Genomic DNA, 20536 nt, shown 5'->3' with positions numbered 1-20536 from the left:
ACCCTGACCAGGGAGTGGGATGTGCCACCCGGCTTAGCCATTCAGTGCTACCTCTGGAGCTGATGCGAAGTGGGGATGGGAAGTCAATTCTACTAAAATGCAAAATATTAAGAAATTCTGGGAGGAAGAGAGACTGGGAAAAGCACCTGCAAGAATCCACTGCAGCTAGCATTTACAGAGTGCCCATGAAGCACTAACTTCTTTACCTGCATCATTTAATAGCCACAACAACCAACGCTTTAAGGTAGGAATTGCTGTCCTACCTTAAAGGCCCAGGGTCACGTGATTTGAGAGTGGGAATCTGCGATTCAGACCCCAAGTTGTTATAATAGTGCCCAGTGGCTACACTTAGGGGGGATTTCAGGATGACTCCCTGGTTTCCAGCTGCTGTGATGGAACAGATGAGATGCTGCATTCATTTCCTAGGACACTAGAACATAGGAACAAAAACCTTAAAACAAAACCTTATCCTCTCAGAGTTCTAAAAGGTCAGAAGTACAAAACCAAGGTGTAAGCAAGATTGGTTCCTTCTGGAGGCCCTGAGGAAGAATCTGTTCCATGCCTCTCTCCTAGCTTCTGGTGGTTACCTGCCATCCTTGCCACTCCTTGGCTTGTAGATCTATCAATCCAATCTCTGCCTCCACTGTCACATGGCATCGTGTGTCTCTGTGCCCAAATTTCTCTCTTTTTATAAAGACACCAGTCATAGTAGATTTAGTGCCAACTCTAATCCAGTATGAGCTCAAGTTAACTTGATGACATCTGCAAAGACCCTTCTTCCAAAAAAGGTCATATTCACAGGCTCCACTCGGGCACAAGTTATGGGGGAGTATACAGTTCAACCCAGAAGAGGTGTCATCAGTGAGATGTAGAGAACAGAAGAGGGAGAGGAGCCTTGGGGGAAGCTGAGTTCTTTTGGTTCTATGGTGTTTGAAATGCCCATGACACTTTGGGGGTCATCCAACAGACAGCTGAATCCCTGGGCTGGAAGCTCAGGAGAGAGGACTCTGGAGAGGTGGAGCCAGCCCCACCTCGGTGAGAATCAGGAACCATAGGCAGGGCAGTGGGCCAGGACCAAACCCTGGAGAGGGCCCTTATTGAATGGGGTGCAGAGGGAAAAAGGAGCCCAGGAAGGTGAGCAAGAAGGAACATCAGAGAGGAGGAGGAGTCAAGGAGATCCAAGAGACAGATAAGTCACAGAGGTCAAGGGAGCCTGGAGACGGAGATGGAGACGGAGATGGAGATGGAGACGGAGATGGAGGGCGAGGAAGTGGTAATGATGATGACTTGCATTTAAGAAGTTCTCACAGTGCTCCAGGCTGTCCCAAACTCTGAGCATCCTCACAACCACTTCAAGAGAACTGTCCAACGAGGACCCCCATTTTGCAGATGAAGATCCAGAAGGGGAGTTGACCATGGGCTGGTGAAAGGCATGATGGAGGCACTAAGGGTCCAGCTGAAATTATGCTGATGGTGACATTTCTTTTGGAGAGCTGTCCTTCTTCTGCCAATACAGGATGGGCTCTGATTGGTTTAAATTGATTAGCATATCCCACCCTACCCTCCTTCCAACCTCACTGACTGGCTCAGGGATGGGCTTATGACTTAATTCAAGTTAGTGAGATACAGGCCCAGGATTTGGAGGGCAAGGAGCTCCATTTCTTCTGTACTGAGTGTGAAGCTGAGATGGTATAAGGCCTGGAGCTACAGCAGCCATCTTGCAGGCATGAGGAGAAAACCCATCTGAGAATAGGGACAACACAAATTGGCAGAGCTGAGCTGAGCCACAAAGATTGCTAAATCCTGCTGAACATGACCTCTATTTCATGGCAGTACCGGAAGCCATCATTACCCTGGACCTTCATCATTAGCAAGTCAATAAATTCCTTATTTTACCAGTCTGTGTTGGCCTCTTCATCTTTAATTGAAGGCAAACTATATCAATCATCTATGTCCACAATTATGCTGTGTAACAAATAACTCTACAGTTCAGTGGCTTAAAGCAATATGCATTTCTTTAGCTCCTGAGACTGGAACGAAGATTAGGTTGGACTTGGTTGTGGAGTCCTGGTCCCTGATGGACTCATACACATTAGGAGATGTGCTTTACGGGTGGTTTGTGATGACTGATCCAGAGTTGGGCTTTTTCTAGTAAATGCTGGAGAATGACAGGGTTGCAGGCAATTGGGATACACATGAAGGAGGCCATTTTTTTTTTGCAGATTGTACCTCTGAATTTGGGTTTGTGTGATGTTTCCTTGGGATTAGATCAAGGCAATGTATTTCTGGCAGCAGACCGCTTTGGTGATGTGAGGCCCTGCTCAGCACCTCATCTCAGTGGATCTGTGGGGTGGGGAGGCCCTCCTATGGTCGCTGTCTGCCACTCCCTCATATCTGGTGCGTGACTGTTGACTGGCTGACAGGCTCATTCCTTTGTGCATTATCCCTTCTTTTGTCATTGACCCATCACCCCAGGTCAGGCCTAAAAGAGCAGATGCTCACCCTCTGCTGGGCAGTGGAACTGTGAGCAAACAGTTGTTTTATGCCACTTAGTTTTGGGATGGTTTGTTCAATAGCAATAAATAATTGATAGGGTAAACTAAAAGAACTATTTTAATTTAAAAGTTTGTTTCCTGCTAATAACTGAGTCTCTAGGAATTCACCAGAACAGCAGGCCAGGAGCCAAGGCTGCTGGCTGGAGAGGGCCTTTCATTTTGTTGAAACTTAATGGAGATTTGTGGGTGTTCTAAGATTTGGGTGCATGGGTGGGAGCTTCCAGTAAGGTCCTGGGCTCATGGGCCCTCAGCATCCTTAGGCTTTTGACAGCTCATAGCTCAAGCCCCACTCTGGGAAGCAACCCCAGAGGTATTTTAATAATTGATGTTGACCATTCATCATCGCTACCCTCAATCCTCCCATCTGGATGGAGCTTTACAGGTTGGAAAGCATTTTTATTTCACTTTATCCTCATTAAGAGCTGGTGCAGTAAAGCCTCCTACACTCCATTTTTATGTACAGAAGACAGAGTCTGGGAGCCTTTAAGTGTCCCCTCTGAGGCCACCGAGACTTTCCCGGATGGCCAGATGAGGGAGACAGTAGGATCTGACCCAATTTCCTGGGCTCTGATAATGCAGCATAGGTCCTCACCCATCTTTCTGAGGTTGAACCTACCTGTCTGTGCACCATCCCCAGCCAGTGTCCCCTGACTCGGTGCTGAGCGTGGCTTGGTTGAGAACTTGGAGGCTTGAATCCAGCTCCCACCACCAGCCCGTCCTCTTCTCCCTCCCCCTCCCTTGCCACTCCCCTCATCTTTCTCCCCCAGTGCAAGGATGCTGGTAGAGGGAGTGCAGTTTGGCACTTAGGAACTCAGCTTCAGGTGTCAGGCAGATTCTGACACTGCCATTCACTGCCTCATTGAACGTGTCTAAGCCCCACTTTCACATTTGTAGATCAAGAATGATGGGGAGGGAGAGCCTGCAGCCCAGAGTTTGATTTAAATCATGGTTAAACATTTGATGCTGATGAGGATGATTCACCCTAGAACAGATTTAAGGGTTGCAGGCTTGACCTTCAACAGTAGGTGGGTCTCTGTCGCCCTCTCCTGGCAATGCTGGGTATCCACATCTACTCCATGGCCCCTCAAGCCTGGGGGAATTCAGTCCCCACCCCAAGTACCTCCACGCTCTGCCACCAACAGGCCACTCGGCCTTGGCACTGACATGACAGAAGGAGGACCATCCAAGAGTAGGGACAGAATGGGGGAGACCACTGCTTTCCTCTGGGACCCCCACCTCGAGGGGTGGGTGTCACCAGTTCTTGGAGCCAGAAGGTACCTCTCCCCTCATCCTACCCCAGCTCCCTTTTCAGCAAGATCCAAGCTGCCAGCTTGCCCCAGAAAACCCCTAAACTGACCACACAGGCACGCCCTTCAGACTTTGTAGCTGTTTTTATTATTAATATTATCTTCTCCTTTAAGCATCCCTTTAAGGGTGAAATGAAATCCAACCATTTACAGAGAAAATGATTTCAGAATGTACATTTTGATTCTTCCTTACAAAAAAAATATTACTATTATCATTCTTGGTGTTATGAAATTATACATTTCCCAGGGCCCTGCCTTCTGCTTGGGCAAATCCTGCCTCCTCCCTCCCATGCCCACTGTGACCTTTGTCCCCAAAACTCTCCAACGCTGGTCCCCGGGGATGGACTCGGCCTGGACAGTGGGTGGCACCGTACCAGATGGCCTCCCTGGATGTGGATGTCCAGGTTTCTCCCGAGGGAAGAAACCTGGACATGGCCAGGGTACCAGTGGTGGCCAGGAGCCCACATTCACAGCTGTTGGGGGGGAGAGGCCCAGGACTCCTCTGGCCCCCCTCATTCCCAGTGTATGATGTGATTATAAGTGAACTACTCCCTGCCCTCCCCCCTGCCCCCACAGCTGCCCTGTCACCTGCTGGCCAGGCTTCTCCCTTCTTTCCCCTGCCCCTGAGCCCAGGGGAGGGAGTCAGCACAGTAGCTGAGGGTCTGAGGAGCAGGGGTGGTGGCAGGCGGGGGAGGGAGCCCCTTCAAGGCAGCCCATCCAGTGCTGGGCAGAGAGACAGTCGGGGGTGGGGTGGAGAGGGCTGGCCTGGCCTGACCCCGACCCCCTGAGCCTCCTTTCAGTCCCAAAAGGAACCAGAGCAGGGGGTCGCTGTCACTCCAGTGGAAAATTCCTTCAGGGGGCGTCCCCCGGACAGGAGGGAAAGTGGGGGCAATAGAGCCCCCCAGCCTGCTTCATGCCTGCCTACCAAAGGCTGCTCGGCTCAGCCAGCTCCCCACTTCCCACTGGCGCTGTGCAGCTCCCCAGGCAGGGCTGCAGCAGGGAGACACCCTCCTCTCCTGGCCCAGCAGGGCAACTCCAATAAAACCTGGATAAGGCCTCCGCTGGATGGCACGACGTGGGTGGGGAGACGAGGGCCTGGGGACAGCATGAGGATTCTTGGACTGAAAGACTGACAGAGACGGACAGACCTTGCATTTCCTCTAGCCTCGCTTTCCAGGTTCCCTAACAGCATTTCTGCCTCAGCTATTCTGAGGTGCTGGAGGAGGTGGCCATAGGCTCCAGGCTTTGGGGAAGGGGACCCCTGAACCAACTCTGACATCCACGCACAAGCCTCTATTTACAGGGACACATCGATACAGACATGTACAAATCCACACCAAGCATGCAGCCATGCCCATAAATATACACGCACGCACACACAGACCATCCTACAGGCTGACGCTGCACACCACCGACACTGGGTAAGCATCTGAGGGGCCCAGGGAAGAGGGGGACATCTTACCCTTTTCACACAACTGCTGGCTCTTGCCACATCAAGCCTTGGGCTGGCACAGTAAGGGGAGAGGAAGCAGGATCAAGTTGTTCCAGAAGGTCTGAACAAGGACAGGCCCCGAGGATGGAAACAGTCATTTCCAGCTTTTTTCTGTCTTCTCTCCCACCATATTCTCTCCTTCCTTTAGCAAAGCTGAAGTGGGAAAGATGAGGACTACATTTCCCAGCTTCCCTTGCAGCTACTTGTGGCCATGTGTCTAAGCCCCACCAAGGGAATGCAGTCAGACTGTGCCCTGTCCTTCAAAGGAAAGGGTGTGTGCTTTCCCTGCTTCCCCCTGGCTTGGACCTGCACATGATGGTGGAAGCTGGAGCAGCCATCCTGTATCAAGAACTGGCACATGTGTATGAAAGAAAGCGAAGTTGCCCTACTAGCTCCAGATCATCTCTTCTAGACAGTTAAATTAGAAATAGCTTCTGTCTTTCAAGCACTATGTTTAGGGATTTCTTAATTACAGCAGCTTAGAATCTACCCCTAACAAATATACTTCCTGCCCCCAGACAGCAAACGAAGAGGACTGAGATGACATACAACTGGCCTCAATGTCCCTTTCTGGGTCCAGGGCAGCCATGTAGCTGGCCCCTAGCCAGTCCCAAGAAGGGACACAAAGGTGATTCCACCTGAGGCAGTGGGGAGCTGGAGCTGTGGGTTTGGGTGGGAAGAAGTGATGGAGAGGGAGAGGGTAAAACATGCAGAGACCTGTCAGCCTCGTCCTCTGCCCCTACCCTGTGGCCTGACCTACTGCGCTGGCTGTGCATCCAGCCTCCAGCTCCTGCCCCACCCTGAAAACTGGATTTCTGGCCTTGGCATGGATTAAGTGAATAGCCTACAAGGAGAACAACATAAAAGTAATAAAGAAAGTCAAGGTCAGGTCTGAGAACCAAAAGAAAGACTCCCCAGGCCTACATCAGCTGGTGAGGGACTGGGGAGAGCAGAGCTGGGCTTGGGGGCAGGGTGCTCCCAGCCTCCTGTGCCCTGGGTGGGGGTGGGGAGTGTTCTTCTCCCTCCCACCCAGCATCCATCTGCACTGCCTCCCAGCTCCATGCTGCTTTCCACCCCCTCCCACCTTAGTGTTGCCTCCTCCTCCTGCACCTGAGTGCTTCTATTTACAGATAGAGTAATCTATCTGCAATAAAGGGACCTCCTTTCCCACTGCAGGTCCAGAGAGCCCTGACGCAAATGGTTGGCTTCTCCCCTGCAGGCCAGGAGGCCCTACATCTGCCATGATATCCAGCATTCCCACACTTCCACCCACCCTTCCTGCTATCCAGTAACCATCACATCCTCTCCATTGGCACCTCCCAGGTAAACCTCTTGGCAGGCAAAAGGGCCGAGCAGACATCTGGGCCTGTCCTCCAAGCATAATGGCCTGACCCCTGATTCACAAGGGCTAGAGGAGGGAAGACCCCTGTCCCTCTCCTCCATTCCCTGTCTCCTCTCAAGAACCAGGCAAGGCGGCAGGAGGGTCAGCGGCCACTGGCCCTAGATCATGCAACCTTAGCCTTCCACCACATCCAATCTGCCCTTGGCCAGCGGCGGCCGGTCATCGGGGTCCCTGTTCCGCCGCCGGCCCTCCGCGGTGCTCCTGGGCTCCTGGTAGGGGTTGTCCAGCAGGTAGCGGAACTGGTTGTAGTTCTTGAGGAGGTACTTGGGGGCGTACATGTGCTCGCTGGGGTCGGCGGGCGGGTACTCCTGCTGCGTGCCATCGAACCAACCCCCGGTGCGGATCAAACCCCGGATGTAGTTGAGGTCCCGTTTGTCCTCGTAGTCCCCCCAGCGGGGGAAGTCGCCGTTCTGGGCGGACACGAGCTTGAAATAGATCCCCTCGGGGGTGAAGCACCAGGAGCAGTGCCAGCCGGCAAAGTGCAGGGGGCTGCCCAGCGCCCACTGCACCAAGATGTGGCCCGTGCGGTTCTCGTACTGGCGGAAGTTGGGCATGGTGTAGTACTGGCGGCGCCGCAGGCGGATACCATCCAGCCCGTACACCGTCTGCAGCATGTCCACCGTGCAGCCCGACACCACCTCCAGGGTGCCCGGCTGCTTCCAGAAGAAGCCGTAGAGCGACTTGCGCATGTGGAAGGCGAAGGGCTCCGTCCAGCCGTCGTAGAGCTTGAGGAAGAGGACGCCGTCGCGCGCGGGGATCTCGTCGGCGTCGTCGATGATGAAGACGTCATCGGGCCGCAGGTTGCGCAGGCGCGAGACGCCGTCCTGCGTCAGGAAGGTGCGCAGATAGTCGTCGGCAATCCAGCCGTCCTGCCGGCCGCCCGGCGGGAAGTGGTCCAGGAAGACGTAGAGCACCTTGTGGCGGATGTACTCGAAGGTGCCGTTGGTCAGCATCTCGCGGAACTTGAGCGGCCGCGGCTCGCCGTAGGCGGTGAAGTTGGACTCGCACACCACGAAGGCGTCCACCACGTCGCCCAGCTCGTGGAAGCGCACGTCCAGGAGGTCGAACTCGTGGTTGATGTTAATGGCGTTGATGACCCGTCGCGGCACCTCCCGCGGCACCAGGCGCTCCTTGGTGGGCAGGTTGGAGTATTGCACCACGGTGGGCACCCCGCAGCTGGGCCCGTGCCAGCCGGGCAGGCACACGCACTCCACCCACTTGCGTCGCGGGCCCCGGCCCCCCGGGCGCTCCCGGGCGTTCAGCAGGTGGCGCGCGGGGCCCCTGGCAGACGCACCGTCCCCCGCCTCGGGCTTCTCCTCCGGCCGCCCCGATGGGGGCTTCTCCAGCGTCTTGGTGCCGGGTTTGAAGCACACGGCCCCAGCTTTGGTGCGGACAAAATACTCGGTCGTGTCCTCGGGCAGCACGAAGTCCACCCGGTGGAGCTCCTCGGTGGCCTTGCTGGGTGACAGCGGTTGGAGCAGGGGCGAGTGGGAATAGAGTGGGGTACGCAGCAGGTCGGGGCCACCCGGCTCCGGGCTGACCTGGGGCGTGACGGGGGCATTGTTCCAGAAGAAGCTGGACACGAGGTTTGGGCTGAGGGAGGCCAGTTCGCGGGGGAAGGTGACGTAGGACAGGGTCTTAAAGAAGTGCAGGAAGGAGATGAGGCACAGGCCGGCCATACAAAACATGAGAAAGAGCTTGTAGCGTCTCATCTTCATCCTGCGGGAAAGAGGGAGAGAGCAGACCTGAGCCAGGGGGACCTGAGGCCCTTCTCCCAAGGAGGGGCCTGAGGTCCTACCCCGGGGAGTCAAGGCTGCAGATTTGACTTGCTGCACCAAGTACCCCTAGAAAACCCAGCATCAAGGAAACACCTCTCCAGGCCCAGCTAGGACCGCACCCCTTGCTCCCACAGCCCAGAGACAGCCAGGTTATCCCTCCTTCACCTGGGGGCTGCTCCAGCAACTCAGTGCATCCTGGGAAAAGCGCAACTCAGCCCCTGGAGGCAGCTTACAGGCCCCAAGGAAGAGGCCCCTTCTCCAAACCACCGCAGGGTACTGTTCTTGTACTGTTTATTTCTAATTTTTGTGGCCATATTGGCAGATTTTCTGAATAATTTTTCATTGAAAAAAAAATGCAGTTCTCACTCCATGGAACACATTTAATTCTAACATGTTTAAAGAGTAAAATTAAGTCAAGATCACCCTTCATTACCCCATCCTCTACACTAAACATCCCCAGGCATCAAAAATGTTATCCGTTTGAGGTTAGTAGTGCTGGCTTTATACACATTTTCAAATATGTGGGTATATACGTGTATATCTCATTAACATATTTCTATTCTTGGTCTGATACCTTATATAAATATTGTCATATTGGACACGAAGTCCAACCCATTTGTTTTCCTCAACCAATGATAGAATAAAAGAGATATTTCTTAACAGTAGAAACAACCTCCCATTTCATTTGAAAGCCCACCTAAATATCCATGGCTATTGTTTTAGTCTGTTGGCTGCCAAAATGCAGATACTGTGAAATGGGTTGGCTTTACCAGTGCAGATTTAGTAGTTTACAAGCTTACAGTTTCGAGTCTGAGAGTAATGTCCAAATCCAGGCCTTATCCGGTAATGTCCTCTTTCCAAAAACAGGTGATCCTGGACTCCTCTGTCACTTAGAAAGGTACATGGCGTTTGTCTGTCTTTCCCCTCTCTTCCGGGTTTAGTTGCTTCCAGTCTCCTGCTTCCTTCGCTTTCTCGTTCTGCTCCTGTGGCTTTTTCTCTTTGTCTGACTTGATTCTCTTATCAAGAATTCCGGTTAAAGGATTAAGACCCACCCTGAATGAGGTGTGTCTCTTCTTAACTTAAGGTAAGACTGTACTTACCAGAAGATCCTACTTAAAATGGGGTCCACACCCGCAGAAATGGATTAGCTTTAAGAACATGCTTCAAACCATCAGTTATTTTGAATGTCATGCCTTATCTAGCCTTTCTCTATTCGCGTATTTATAGTTTATCAGTTCGTTTATGGTTATTACACACAAGGTAGAATGGAGATTCTTGTGTCTTCTTTTTTAGACTTAAATTAACTTTTACTTTTAGAATATTTGTTGTTTTCCAGAAAAGTTACACAGAGTGTACCCAGAGTTCTGTACACCCCTCACCCAGTTTTCCCCACTAACATCTTACATCACCAGGGTACATCTGTCACAACTAAGAAGCTGACATTGGCACATTCCTATTAACTAACCCCACACTTAGCCCAGGAGTGGGGCAAGCAGGCTAGGAGATTAGACCCATCTGACCAAAGACAAAGCATAGGGAGGGCCAGTGGCAACAGGCCTCTCACCTCTCTGAACCTTAATTTTTCCATCTGTGAAATGGGTACACAGCTGTGGCAGACTGAGTGAGTTTAATGGTTCGACAGCCAAGCAGAGTTCCTGGTGAGCATGCAGTAGGTACTTAATACACTTTTATTCCTTCTGGCACTCAAGGCTGGAAGCCCCCAACGTAATTTTCATGAAATGTTCGCTCTAGTGTACATTTTAAGGACCATCTCATCCAATGCCTTCATTTTATAGAGGAGGAAACCAGGGCCTAGGGGACCTGTCCACAGTGACTGCTGGGCCATGAGGTGGGAGGGCTCAGCTCCAGTTCCGTCTTTCACAGCCTCACCTTGTTGAGGTGTCCTGAGCAAGCTCATGAGTAGCAGGAGAGTCACCGATCCTGCTGGTCAGGGTGGCGTGCCATCGGAGTGTTAGGTCTGGAATGTCCTGCCCCCTCCAGTTGAAATGCCTGCCTCCTGGAGCCTGCTGACCGCAGACAGGACAATCAGGGGTAGGGACCTGACCTCTGCTAAATGTCAGCATCAGCGGTCCCCAGGGCAGAGGTGGGGCTGGTGTCCATTGCCTTTTGAGAGCAAGGGAAGGAGAGATTGCTACTTGATAACTTTTTTTCAGTGGGTCTTCTGGGCTCCAAGATGGATTCCGGCCCTGCACGGGCAAATCAAAACCAGCTCAGCAGGGTGAGCAGAGGGGCAAAGGGTCAAGCCTGATAAAAGCGGGCACGTAGGAGGTCATTCCATGAGAAGAGATCAAGCACAAGGTAACATGGCACAAGCCTCCAGAGCGACCCAACCACAGGGTTCCAGGACCTGGCAAAGCAGCCCAGGTCCTCTGGCAGGCTCTCTCTGGGCCTGGTTCTGAGGGGCACATTTCAACCCCAGCCCTTGTTGACCAGAACTCGCTTCGTCTCCATCACTAGCCTGTGGCTGTTGGAAGGCAGCGCCTGGGACTGCCACTCAGACTAAACACCCTGGTAATAGTGGACAAAGGCCTGAGCAAGGTCAGAGAAACCAGGAAAGGCAAGAGAACACCCTGCTTGTTGCAAAGGGGCCTCAGTGGCCCCACCAAGGTCATAGTGACCCAGCTGCCCCATGGGTTCATTGCCCAGGCTGGTTTCCAGGATCTCGTTACATGATGCTGGGCTATGCTCCACTGCTATGTCTTCAGAGAACAGCTGTAGAGGACTGCTGCTGAAAGTCAGGGAACTGAGCAGGTTTCCCTCATCACTTGGGCTGCTAGGAGGCTCAGAACCCACAAGTGGTTGGCCTGAGGCAAGCAAAGTATTGCTCACATGGTGCATTTCCTGGAACATCTTCACTCACAGCTGCATGTCTTTTTCCAACTGTTATTCTCTGCCTGATTCCTTTTTATTTTATCTTTTGAATTTTTTTTTTTTTTTTTTTTTGTATGGGCAGGCACCAGGAATCAAACCCGGGTCTCCAGCATGGCAGGCAAGAACTCTGCCTGTATTGTATCTTCACATATTTTGGCAAATGCTTCAAGTACATTTTTGAACAAGGCAGCATACAAATAGGAAACAGAAAAAACGAAAAAGCATTGGGATAAACAAATAAGGCTTCCATTTAAGTATCTCAGCCACCACAGGAGGTCACTGTAGCTTCGTTGTTTACAGATGAGGAAGCTGAGACTCAACCAGATGACAAGAACTTTCCTCAGATCACACATTCAGAGGGTGGCAGACCCAAAAGAACTGAAAACAGGGACTCAACAGATGCGTGTATGTCGTTGTTCAGCGTGGAACTGTTCACAGTAGCCAAAAGGGGGAAGCTGCTTAAGTGCCCACCTATGGGTGATGGATAAATAAACAACACGTGGAAATCCATACTATGGAATATTATGGTTCTGATACATGGATAAATCTTGAAAACATGATGATAAATGAAAGAAGCCAGGCGCCAAAGTTCAAATAATGTATGACTGCACTTAGGTGAGGTATTTAGAACAGGCAAATCCATAGAGACAGAAAGTAGGCTACCAACTCTGTAAATGAAATCATTCCCGTCCCCCCTTTGTGGGACATGACATCCAGGGGTGAAAATCTCCCTGGAGATGTGGGAGATGATTCCCAGTGATGAGTCTGGTCCTGACACTGTGGGATCAACAATTCCACCCTGACAAAAAGGGGGAAAAGAAGTGTAACAAAATAAGGTATCAGTGGCAGAGAGAGTTCAAATAGAGTCGACACGCTACCCTGGAGGTCACTCTTAAGCAAGCTTCAGTTAGACATTGCTACCTATCATAACTTGCCAAACCCCAACCAAAACCATTCCAGCCAATCCTAAAGAACACCTAGGGCATTATATAAGATTCCACAAGGGTTCCATACACTAGGGTAACTTTTCAGAAACCTACAGCCTCCAGATGGGTCCCTGGACAAGATAAGTCCTGAAACCTAGAGGGCCCCGCCTCTCCAGCACATCAACTAGTTCCCTTTCCCTACCTCATATTATCGACAGCCCCTTCCAACGTGAAAGTTAGAATGCCCATAGCCCAAACACCCTTAGAGTGGGATAGAAAGATCAAAGGTGATGGTAGAGTCACACAGAGAAGGTAGGGTTTAATAAATGAGTATGAGTGCTGAATCAGTATATTGATAGTTTTTTTTTATTCTCCAGTACCTTAGAGCAGCTAGAAGTAAAAACCTTAAATTGTGGAATTGTAACCCATACCAAACTCTTAAATCTGTTCTACAACTAATTGTTGTGCTGTGCTTTGAAATATATTGCTTTTTTGTATATACACCATTTTTCACACACACACAATATTCAGTTGTGATGATTGAAAAGTACGTATTCCTTCTAACCTCCAATGTGCTGGAGCAGCTAGAAGGAAAAATCTGAGAGGATGGCATGGCAGCCTATGACAAACTGGGGTCTGTCCTGTAACTACTTGCTGAAGAGTGCTTTGAAAACAACTGCTTTTTTCTTTCTTTGCTTTGTATAAATGTTATATTATACAATAAAAAGAAATCTTTTTTTTTTAAGTACATTAGAGGAGACCAGGGGCTGGGAGGAGGGGAGAAGAGGGAGTTAGTGCTTATTGGGTACAGAGTTGAATTCTGGATGATGAAAATGTTTTGGAAATAGACAGTAGTAATGATTACATATCATTGTAAATGTACTTAATGCCACTAAATTGTACTTTTTAAAATGGTTAAATGGTAAATTTTATGTTAATATTTTTTACCACAACAAAAAGATATTAAAAAAAAAAAAGGTGGCCGAGTTGGGACTTGAGCCAGCGCTGTCCTCTTGTTGTTACCCCCCACCCCCCACTACAGAGGACACCATGTCCCTCCCTAGTACAGGTGGCCTGGCTTTGGGTTCAAGCCAGGGAACCAAGCAGGGCCCGGCTGGCAGTGCTCCTGCCCTCACTGCAAACCTCCCTCGAGGCGCGACCCCTCCAGGCCTGACCATAAGGCTGACGCTCGCGACGCTTACCCGAGGCTCACCACAGTCCGCGCAGCCCCCCATTCAGTCCCCAACCCGAGGCAGGTCCCCTCATCATCCCCATTCTACAGATGAGCAGACTGAGGCCACAGAGACCAGGTAATTTGCTCAGCACCACACAATTCCTAAGGGTCATACTCGATTCTCTTGGAGCAGTGACGGGCCCTGAACCCCTCCATGTGCCAAAGTCCAAACCAGTGGGATGACAGGGACCCCAGGAAGAGTCCACCAATGGCCAACGTCGCCTTTGAGCCACACGGCATGCCACAGGACAGTCACTTACCCCACATCACTCATTCACTTAGCAGCTATTTCCTGAGAACCTACTGTGTGCAGACACAGCCCTGGGAATACAGAGGAGACAAGATGGACAAAAATCCCTGCTTTATGGGGCTTGCACTAGGGTTGACGGGGCAAACACACCACAATAAACCAAAAAGAAGCCAGTAGAATGATTCTGTATGTTAGAAAGAGTTGTGCTCTGAAAAACAAAGCAGGGTAAAGGGTGGGGGGTGGGGTTCAGTGTTAGGTGGGGAGGTCAGGGCAGGCCTCACAGAGGAGGTGACATTGGAGCAGAGGCTTGAGGCAGGTGAGGGCACAGGGAAGAGCGTTTTAGGTGGCAGGAATGGCCACTGCCCAGCCGGGGTGTGTCTGCAGAGAGTGGAGTACAGTTTGGCAGGGGAGACCAGAGGGAGACAGACGAGCCCAGGTCACGCAGGGCAGGGCCATGGCTGGAAACGTAGGTTTCACTAGAGGATGCCGAGAGAAGAGCGATGTGCCTGGACTTAGGATCACTTTGGTTGCTGTGTGGAGCACAGGCTGCTGGCATCAAGGACAGAGTCGGAAGCTGGGGAGGAGGCTGCGGCATTGTCCAGGTGAGAGATGGGGGAGGGGGGTTGCTTTGGCCAGGTGTGGGTTGCAGGAAATGGTCAGATTCTGAATCCACTCTGAAGGGAGAGCCAGTGGGATCTGCTGATGGCCTGGATGTGAAGCATGAGCAAGGAATCAAAACCAGTGGTCCCCAAAACTGGAAGGATGGAGGAGTCTTTAAGTGGGCTGGAGGAGGCCTGCACAGCCTTCCTTCCCTGAGTCTTCTGCAGATGGTAAAGGGCAGAGCTGGGATTTCAGGCCAGGCCATCTGTCTCTGCTGGGTCCTTGCCCTGACCACAGCTTCTCCTCCTATAGACACGAGCACTGCAGCTGAGAGAGTGGGGGACGTGGCCAAGGTCACACAGCTGGCTAATGGCAGAGCTTGGACAATAACCTCAGATTCCAGATCCAAATCTTACGTCTTTTTTGTAGGATACTCTGTCTAGAGGCTTCACAGGATGGATGGGGCTGGGGGGTGGGCAAGGCTTTGGGTCTGTGGCCCCCCTGCACACCCTGGGAGTAGGAGCTGGGGGGGGGGGGGTGGTGACTGTCCAGCCCAGCTGCCCCCTCCTCCTACTTCCCAGGAGGCACTTGCTTGAGCTGCTCCAGAAACCCAGGTCCTGGAGGGCATGGGAGGGACGGGGCCTCCCTTGATCTGGACCCATGCCCTCTGAGCTCCAGATAGGCAGCTCTGAGGTCAAGGACCCTCTGTGGGGCCCTCCTGCTGCTGAGACGTGATCTCAGGCAGCTCTGGGGCCAAACCTAGGCCTTTACTAGTTCAGTCGAATTCTCCAAATTTCTAGAGTGCCTGCTCTGAACTAGGCTCCTCCTCTCCTGAAACCAAGCACCTCCATCTCGGGCTACATCCACCCTGAGCCTCCCAACCCTTGGGAGGTCCCAGATCCCAGCCTGGCCAAGACTCCTCCTTAAACTTCCGGCGTGGCTCCCCCTGATTCCCTGCAAGGAGCACTACGCTGGGAGTCACGCCTTAGGGTTTGCATCTACTCCTGTAAACCTCAGTAGGTCACTCGGCCTCTCTGGGGCTCAGCTTCCCCATCTATAAAATGAACACCATTATCCTTGCCCTGCCCGCTTCCTAGGAGATACCAAATCAGAGACGGAGCCAGAACCCTGGCCCCCCACCCTGCCCCTTTCCTAAAACTTGTCACACTGGGCTGGTCTCCCCTGATGTCTGTCTTCCTAGCTGGACTGCGAGGTCCCGGGGACGGAGCTTTACACAGCAGGTGCTCAGCCCTGGCCGCCACACATGCTCACTGTCACTTCCACGTGCAGACTCTGGAGCCAGACCGCAGTTCAAATCCCGACTCTGCCATTCCCTATCTGTGTCTTGGGCAGATTAATAACTTTTGTGTGCCTCCATTTCCTTGTCTATAAAATGAGGGTTCAACAAATGAACCCATGTAAAGTGTCTGGCACATAGTAAGCACTCAATAAGCATTAGCTCCGACAATTGCAGAACAGAGGGAGAGCCTTCAAGTGGGGGACGGGGGTACACAGCAGAAGCAAAGGCTGGGAGTAGCCCCCTGGCAGGTGCCAGTAGGCATCAGCCCTGTCTCAGAGCAGGAAGGAGCAAAGCACAGGAGTCGGCAAGGGGGGCAGGGGGTGCCAGAGCAAAACTAGAGCCTGCCAGGAGCGGGGGTGGGCTGGGAAACGGCGCCAGGCTTCCTGCGGCTGCTAGGGAAGGGGCGGAAGAGCTTCCTCGGAGCTCTCTAAGAGTCCACCCAGAGTCTCCCTGCCACCAGATGCCAAACACTCCATGAGTTGCAACCGGCCCCAGAGGTCCAAGGGGGTGGACCGGGTGCTTCCAGGCAGCCAAATAATCATGTGGAATTGAGGCTGTCCCAGGTGCGCAGGCAAGCCCACCTCAGGACCCCTGTGGACCTGACTCAAGGTCATGGCCATGCCCTGGAAGGTGCCAGCAGGACAAATTTTCTTCCTCCCTTCCCTGCTCTCCGTACTTCTCCTCTCCCCCTTTCTCCCTTTTCCTCCTTGTGCCCTTTTTCCTTGGATGAGTCCAAACCCCATGACCTCAGGGTCACGGCTCAAGCTTCCGGCTGGAGAGAAGAGGGGAGCCCCCTGGGAGCCGCAGGCTGTGATCGCAGTGTCTGCCAAGTGGCCAGCAGCCTCCCAGGGCGCGGACGCGCTGACAGCTGTCAACAGGGTGATGGGAGACTCCCGCGGAGCTCTCCGTGGTCCTGAGCATGCCTGCGCTGACCAGGGTCCTAGCCCGGCCCTGGGGAGCCCTCGCCTGGCTCAGCCCCCACCCCCACCAGCCTCCCTGGTGATTCTGACGGCTCATGGCCGCAGCCCCTACCCGCCCCATACTCTGCCAGCCCTTCCCCATCTGCCTCAGTGCCCTCATGATGCCTGATCCCTGGGTGTCCTCGGCTCTGAGATAGCCACCGGGTACTCTACTCCTTAAATGGGGACATGAGTCTACCTGCCTATGTGGGTATGCAGCACCCAGTAGGTATTCAGAGCTTCCTGGGAATGGAGTAGCAGACTCTCCCTAGGAGGTATACTGGGGGCCGCCCAGCCTGCCCCTGTCCTGGGCAGCATCTTCAGGGATGAACGCTCACCTCCACTCCCAAAGGTAGCTCCACCTTAGCAAGGCATCTAGACTTTGAGCTGATGTCTGCCTCCCTGGACTGTCTTTTACTCCAGCCCAGTCTGTCCCCACATGACCTGAGGCTCTCCCCATCTCTGAAAGGAAGGCAGGAGGCGGCAACTCTGCAGCCAACCCTGCTGTGTCCAGAGGTTCTGGGCAGAGGAGGGCAGTGGTGACACTAACCTGGGCCTGGACGCTGGCTTTGACCTTGGGAAAGTTACTCCACCTCCCTGAGCCTCAGGATCCCCTCCCTGTAAAATGGAGGTTTGAGTTCCTGTCTCATAGGGTTGTTGGGGGAGTGAAATGAATGAACCTATGCAAAAGGCTAGGAATTGTGCTTAGGCATACAGCAGGTGCTCAAGAAGCAATGGCCTCTATTGGTACTGGGAATCAGGAGTTATTTGGTTTGGATCCAGTGCTGTGACTTACTGGCTGTGTGCCCTTGGGCAAGCTATTTGGCCTCTCTGAGCCTCAGTTTTCTCAGACTGAAAATGATGACACGCCCTGCCCAGGAGGCCTGGAGGAACTATGGGGTCAGAGCCTGGCAGTTTGTAGGCCTGGATAAATGCCCGTTTCTTTCCTTCCTTCTGCTCAGGTTTCTTGCCAATTGCAGAGGATGATTGGCTGAACCTGCGGGGCCTTGTTTCCGGTCCACTTTGGTAAACAATTGTGCCCATTAGGGGCTGCTTGCCACTGGCCGGCACTTACTACCCGAGGGGGCAATTCTCAGGCTCATCAGCCTTCAAGGACTTGAGACCCAAACGGGAGAATCTGGAGCCTTGATGAGGTCCAAATTCCACTTCCAGGGTCCAGTAACACTACTGTCCAAACCTTCGCCTCATGCCAGTGCCCCTAAGTGCCCAATGGCCTTTACGTGTCCAATACTTAGCGCGGCCCATTCCAAGCCCTTTGGGCTGCTAGAATTCTTCCTTCTGTTGAGCTAAACCAGCCTCCCTGGAGCTTCCACTACTGGTTCCAGCTCCTTCCCTGGGGCCAAGCAGAGCAAGTCAGCAGCTCCACCAAATAAGGGCCCTTCCACCCTGAGGTTCCATGGCCCCGCAGGGAGTGCTGACGGGAGAGGAGGTGGCTACGGAACGCAGCAGATCCCAGAATTCTGGCAAGATGCAAGAGACAACCTGTTTTTACTCCTTCAGCTCTCCCATCCTTTCATCCACTCCAATTAATATCTATCAGGCAGGGCTCCAAGAGGGTCAAAAGCCCAAACAGCAGGGGGGCGGGGGAGGGTACTGCCCGGAAATGTGTCACCCAGGCCACTGGTGGACATCTGTCAGTGACTGCCGCTATGAGGCATGTAGAGAAATCAGGGGCCGATTCGGGGTGCCAGCCGGGAGGCAGGCAGATGTGTCCCCATTTTGTAGATGGGGAAAGGGAAGCCTTGAGAAGTTAAGCTACTCAATCAACCACACACAGCTTGGGGGGGCCTGGCACTCCCCAGCATCCTTTATCTGTTGATAGACCTGGGGCCCAGAGGGACTGCAGACTTGGGGGCTCTGGGCCAGCCTATACATGCACAGCCTGGCAGAGGAGAGTCTGGTGCACCCCCCCCGAGGCCCCAGGAGCTCTGTTCCCAGCACCCCCGGGAGACAGTGAGTTTGAGGGCCAGAACCGCCAAGGACCCCATCTTTCCCAGGGGCCAGGCAGAGCCCTTCCAGGGACCAGGGAACTGAGGTTCAGGGAGGAGAGGCAGAGCTAGGCTGGGAGCCAAGTCTTGGGCCAGCCGGGTGCCCAGCGCAGCAGAACCCAAGTTCCGCTGGCACAGGAACCTGGGTCCCACAGTCAGACCCCCAGCTCGTCACATCCTCCTGGAGGCCCCTCCACATGAGACTCACTGCAAGGCCCGCCCCAGGGGCCCTCTCTATGGTGAGCCCCATCCACAACCAGCCCCCCCATCTGCTCTGGCCCTCTACTTCCTCCAACCCCCTCCCTGCTCTGCTCCGCCAGATCCCAGCCCCCTGTGGCTGCCGGAGAACTTTCCCACAGAGTGGCTGGCACATGTCTGGGAAAGCTGGTTCCCAAAGCTGGACCCGCCCCGGCTCCCTGGGGCTTCCTCCCCTTCCTATAAGGGCCATTGGCTCACCGGGGGCATCAGCAGCTGGTCCCCAGAGGCCTGTGGACAGCACGGATATAGAACATTTCTACCATCGCAGAATGTGCTTTCGGGTGGCGCTGGAAGCTTAACACATCCGTCATCTTCCGGCACCAGCCCAGAAACCTCCGGTGGCTTCCACTGCCCAGGAATGCGGCTCGCTGCCGTGTGGCCGAGCCTCCCACGCCTGCCCCGTCTTGCCCAGCCCTTAGTGCGTGCCTAGCAGTGCCTGGCATCAGCTGGGGGCTTCACACATTGGCTGACCCACGTGGCCCCTCTCGGAGGTGGGAGTTGGTTATACCCACTTTACAGATGAGGAGCCTGAGGCTCAGAGGGTAAAGTAACTTGAAGAGCATTCCCCTGCCCACCTTTGTAAGCCAGAACCTGAAGGATGCGCTTAAGGGTGGGGAGGGGTGGCCGGCCTCAGCAGAGCCCCCCGGAGCACAGGGGCCTGTGCCAGGAAGGGAGGCTCCGCCTGACCTCAGCTCCATCTAACACAGCAGCCGCGAGCCTCTGTGGCTGCTGAGCACTTGAAATGGACTGGGGCCACCAGGGAACTAAATTCATAATTATATTTCCTTTTAAAACATTAACATATATATTTTTATGGAGAAATATTCACACATACACAGTCCAACCATATCATACGATCAATGGCTCACAGTATCATCACCTAGCTGTGTATTCTTCACCATGATCATTTTTAGAACATTTGCATCACTCCAGAAAAAGAAATAAAAAGAAGAGCATAGATCTCATACATCCCATACCCCTTACTCCTCCCTCTCATTGACCCACAGTATTTTAATCTACCCAATTTTCACTCTTCATCTCCCTTTATTATTTACTTATTTTACATTCTTTGCTTGTTTTGTTTTTTTACTCATCTGTCTATACCCTGGATAAAAGGAGAATCAGACACAAGCTTTACACAATCACACAGTCACGCTGTAAAAGCTCTATCGTTATACAACCGTCTTCAAGAATCGAGGCTCCTGGAACCCAGCTCAACCGTTTCAGGTACTTCCCTCCTGCCACTCCAATGCACCATGATATATTTCCTTTTAATATAAATAGCAACATGTACTAGTAGCTACCGCACCAGACAGACTGAGCGGGGTGGGGCAGATGTGGAGGGGGCCGCAGGGCAAGCCGAGGGGGGCCGCACGTCAGGGCGGTAGGGCTTGTGAGCAGGGGCAAGGGGACGGCCAGGGGCGTGCAGCCTGGGGGAACAGGCCAGGGGGAGGGGGAGGCGGCAGGCACCTGGCAAGGAGTGGGCACAGGGTGGTGCCCGCGGGAGGGTGCTAAGAGGCGGAGATGCGGGGAGGAAGGGACGCAGGCTCGGGGGCCTCCTGGCATCCGGGCCC

General features: G+C 53.1%; 1 protein-coding gene across 2 annotated transcripts in view; it reads right to left on the bottom strand.

Annotated features, from left to right (window-relative positions):
* Nucleotides 1-3939: 3939 nt before the first annotated feature.
* Nucleotides 3940-20536, bottom strand: part of MGAT3 (beta-1,4-mannosyl-glycoprotein 4-beta-N-acetylglucosaminyltransferase) — a 32740-nt gene continuing 16143 nt past the window's right edge. Inside the window, exons 1-2 of one of the 2 annotated variants that reach the window (XM_077168877.1) lie at nt 10425-11443; nt 3940-8475 (exon numbers count right to left, since the gene is read on the bottom strand). In XM_077168877.1, coding sequence (XP_077024992.1) covers nt 6870-8475; nt 10425-10618 — 1800 coding nt within the window. In that variant the 5' untranslated portion in view covers nt 10619-11443 and the 3' untranslated portion in view covers nt 3940-6869. Of the gene's footprint in view, nt 8476-10424; nt 11444-20536 lie in introns of those variants that run through there. The other variant, XM_077168878.1, reaches the window with a different exon arrangement.

This window comes from Tamandua tetradactyla, chromosome 7, assembly GCF_023851605.1.
Source record: "Tamandua tetradactyla isolate mTamTet1 chromosome 7, mTamTet1.pri, whole genome shotgun sequence".
Classification (NCBI taxonomy): Eukaryota; Metazoa; Chordata; class Mammalia; order Pilosa; family Myrmecophagidae; genus Tamandua; species Tamandua tetradactyla.
This window is presented reverse-complemented; position numbering and strand designations above follow the sequence as displayed.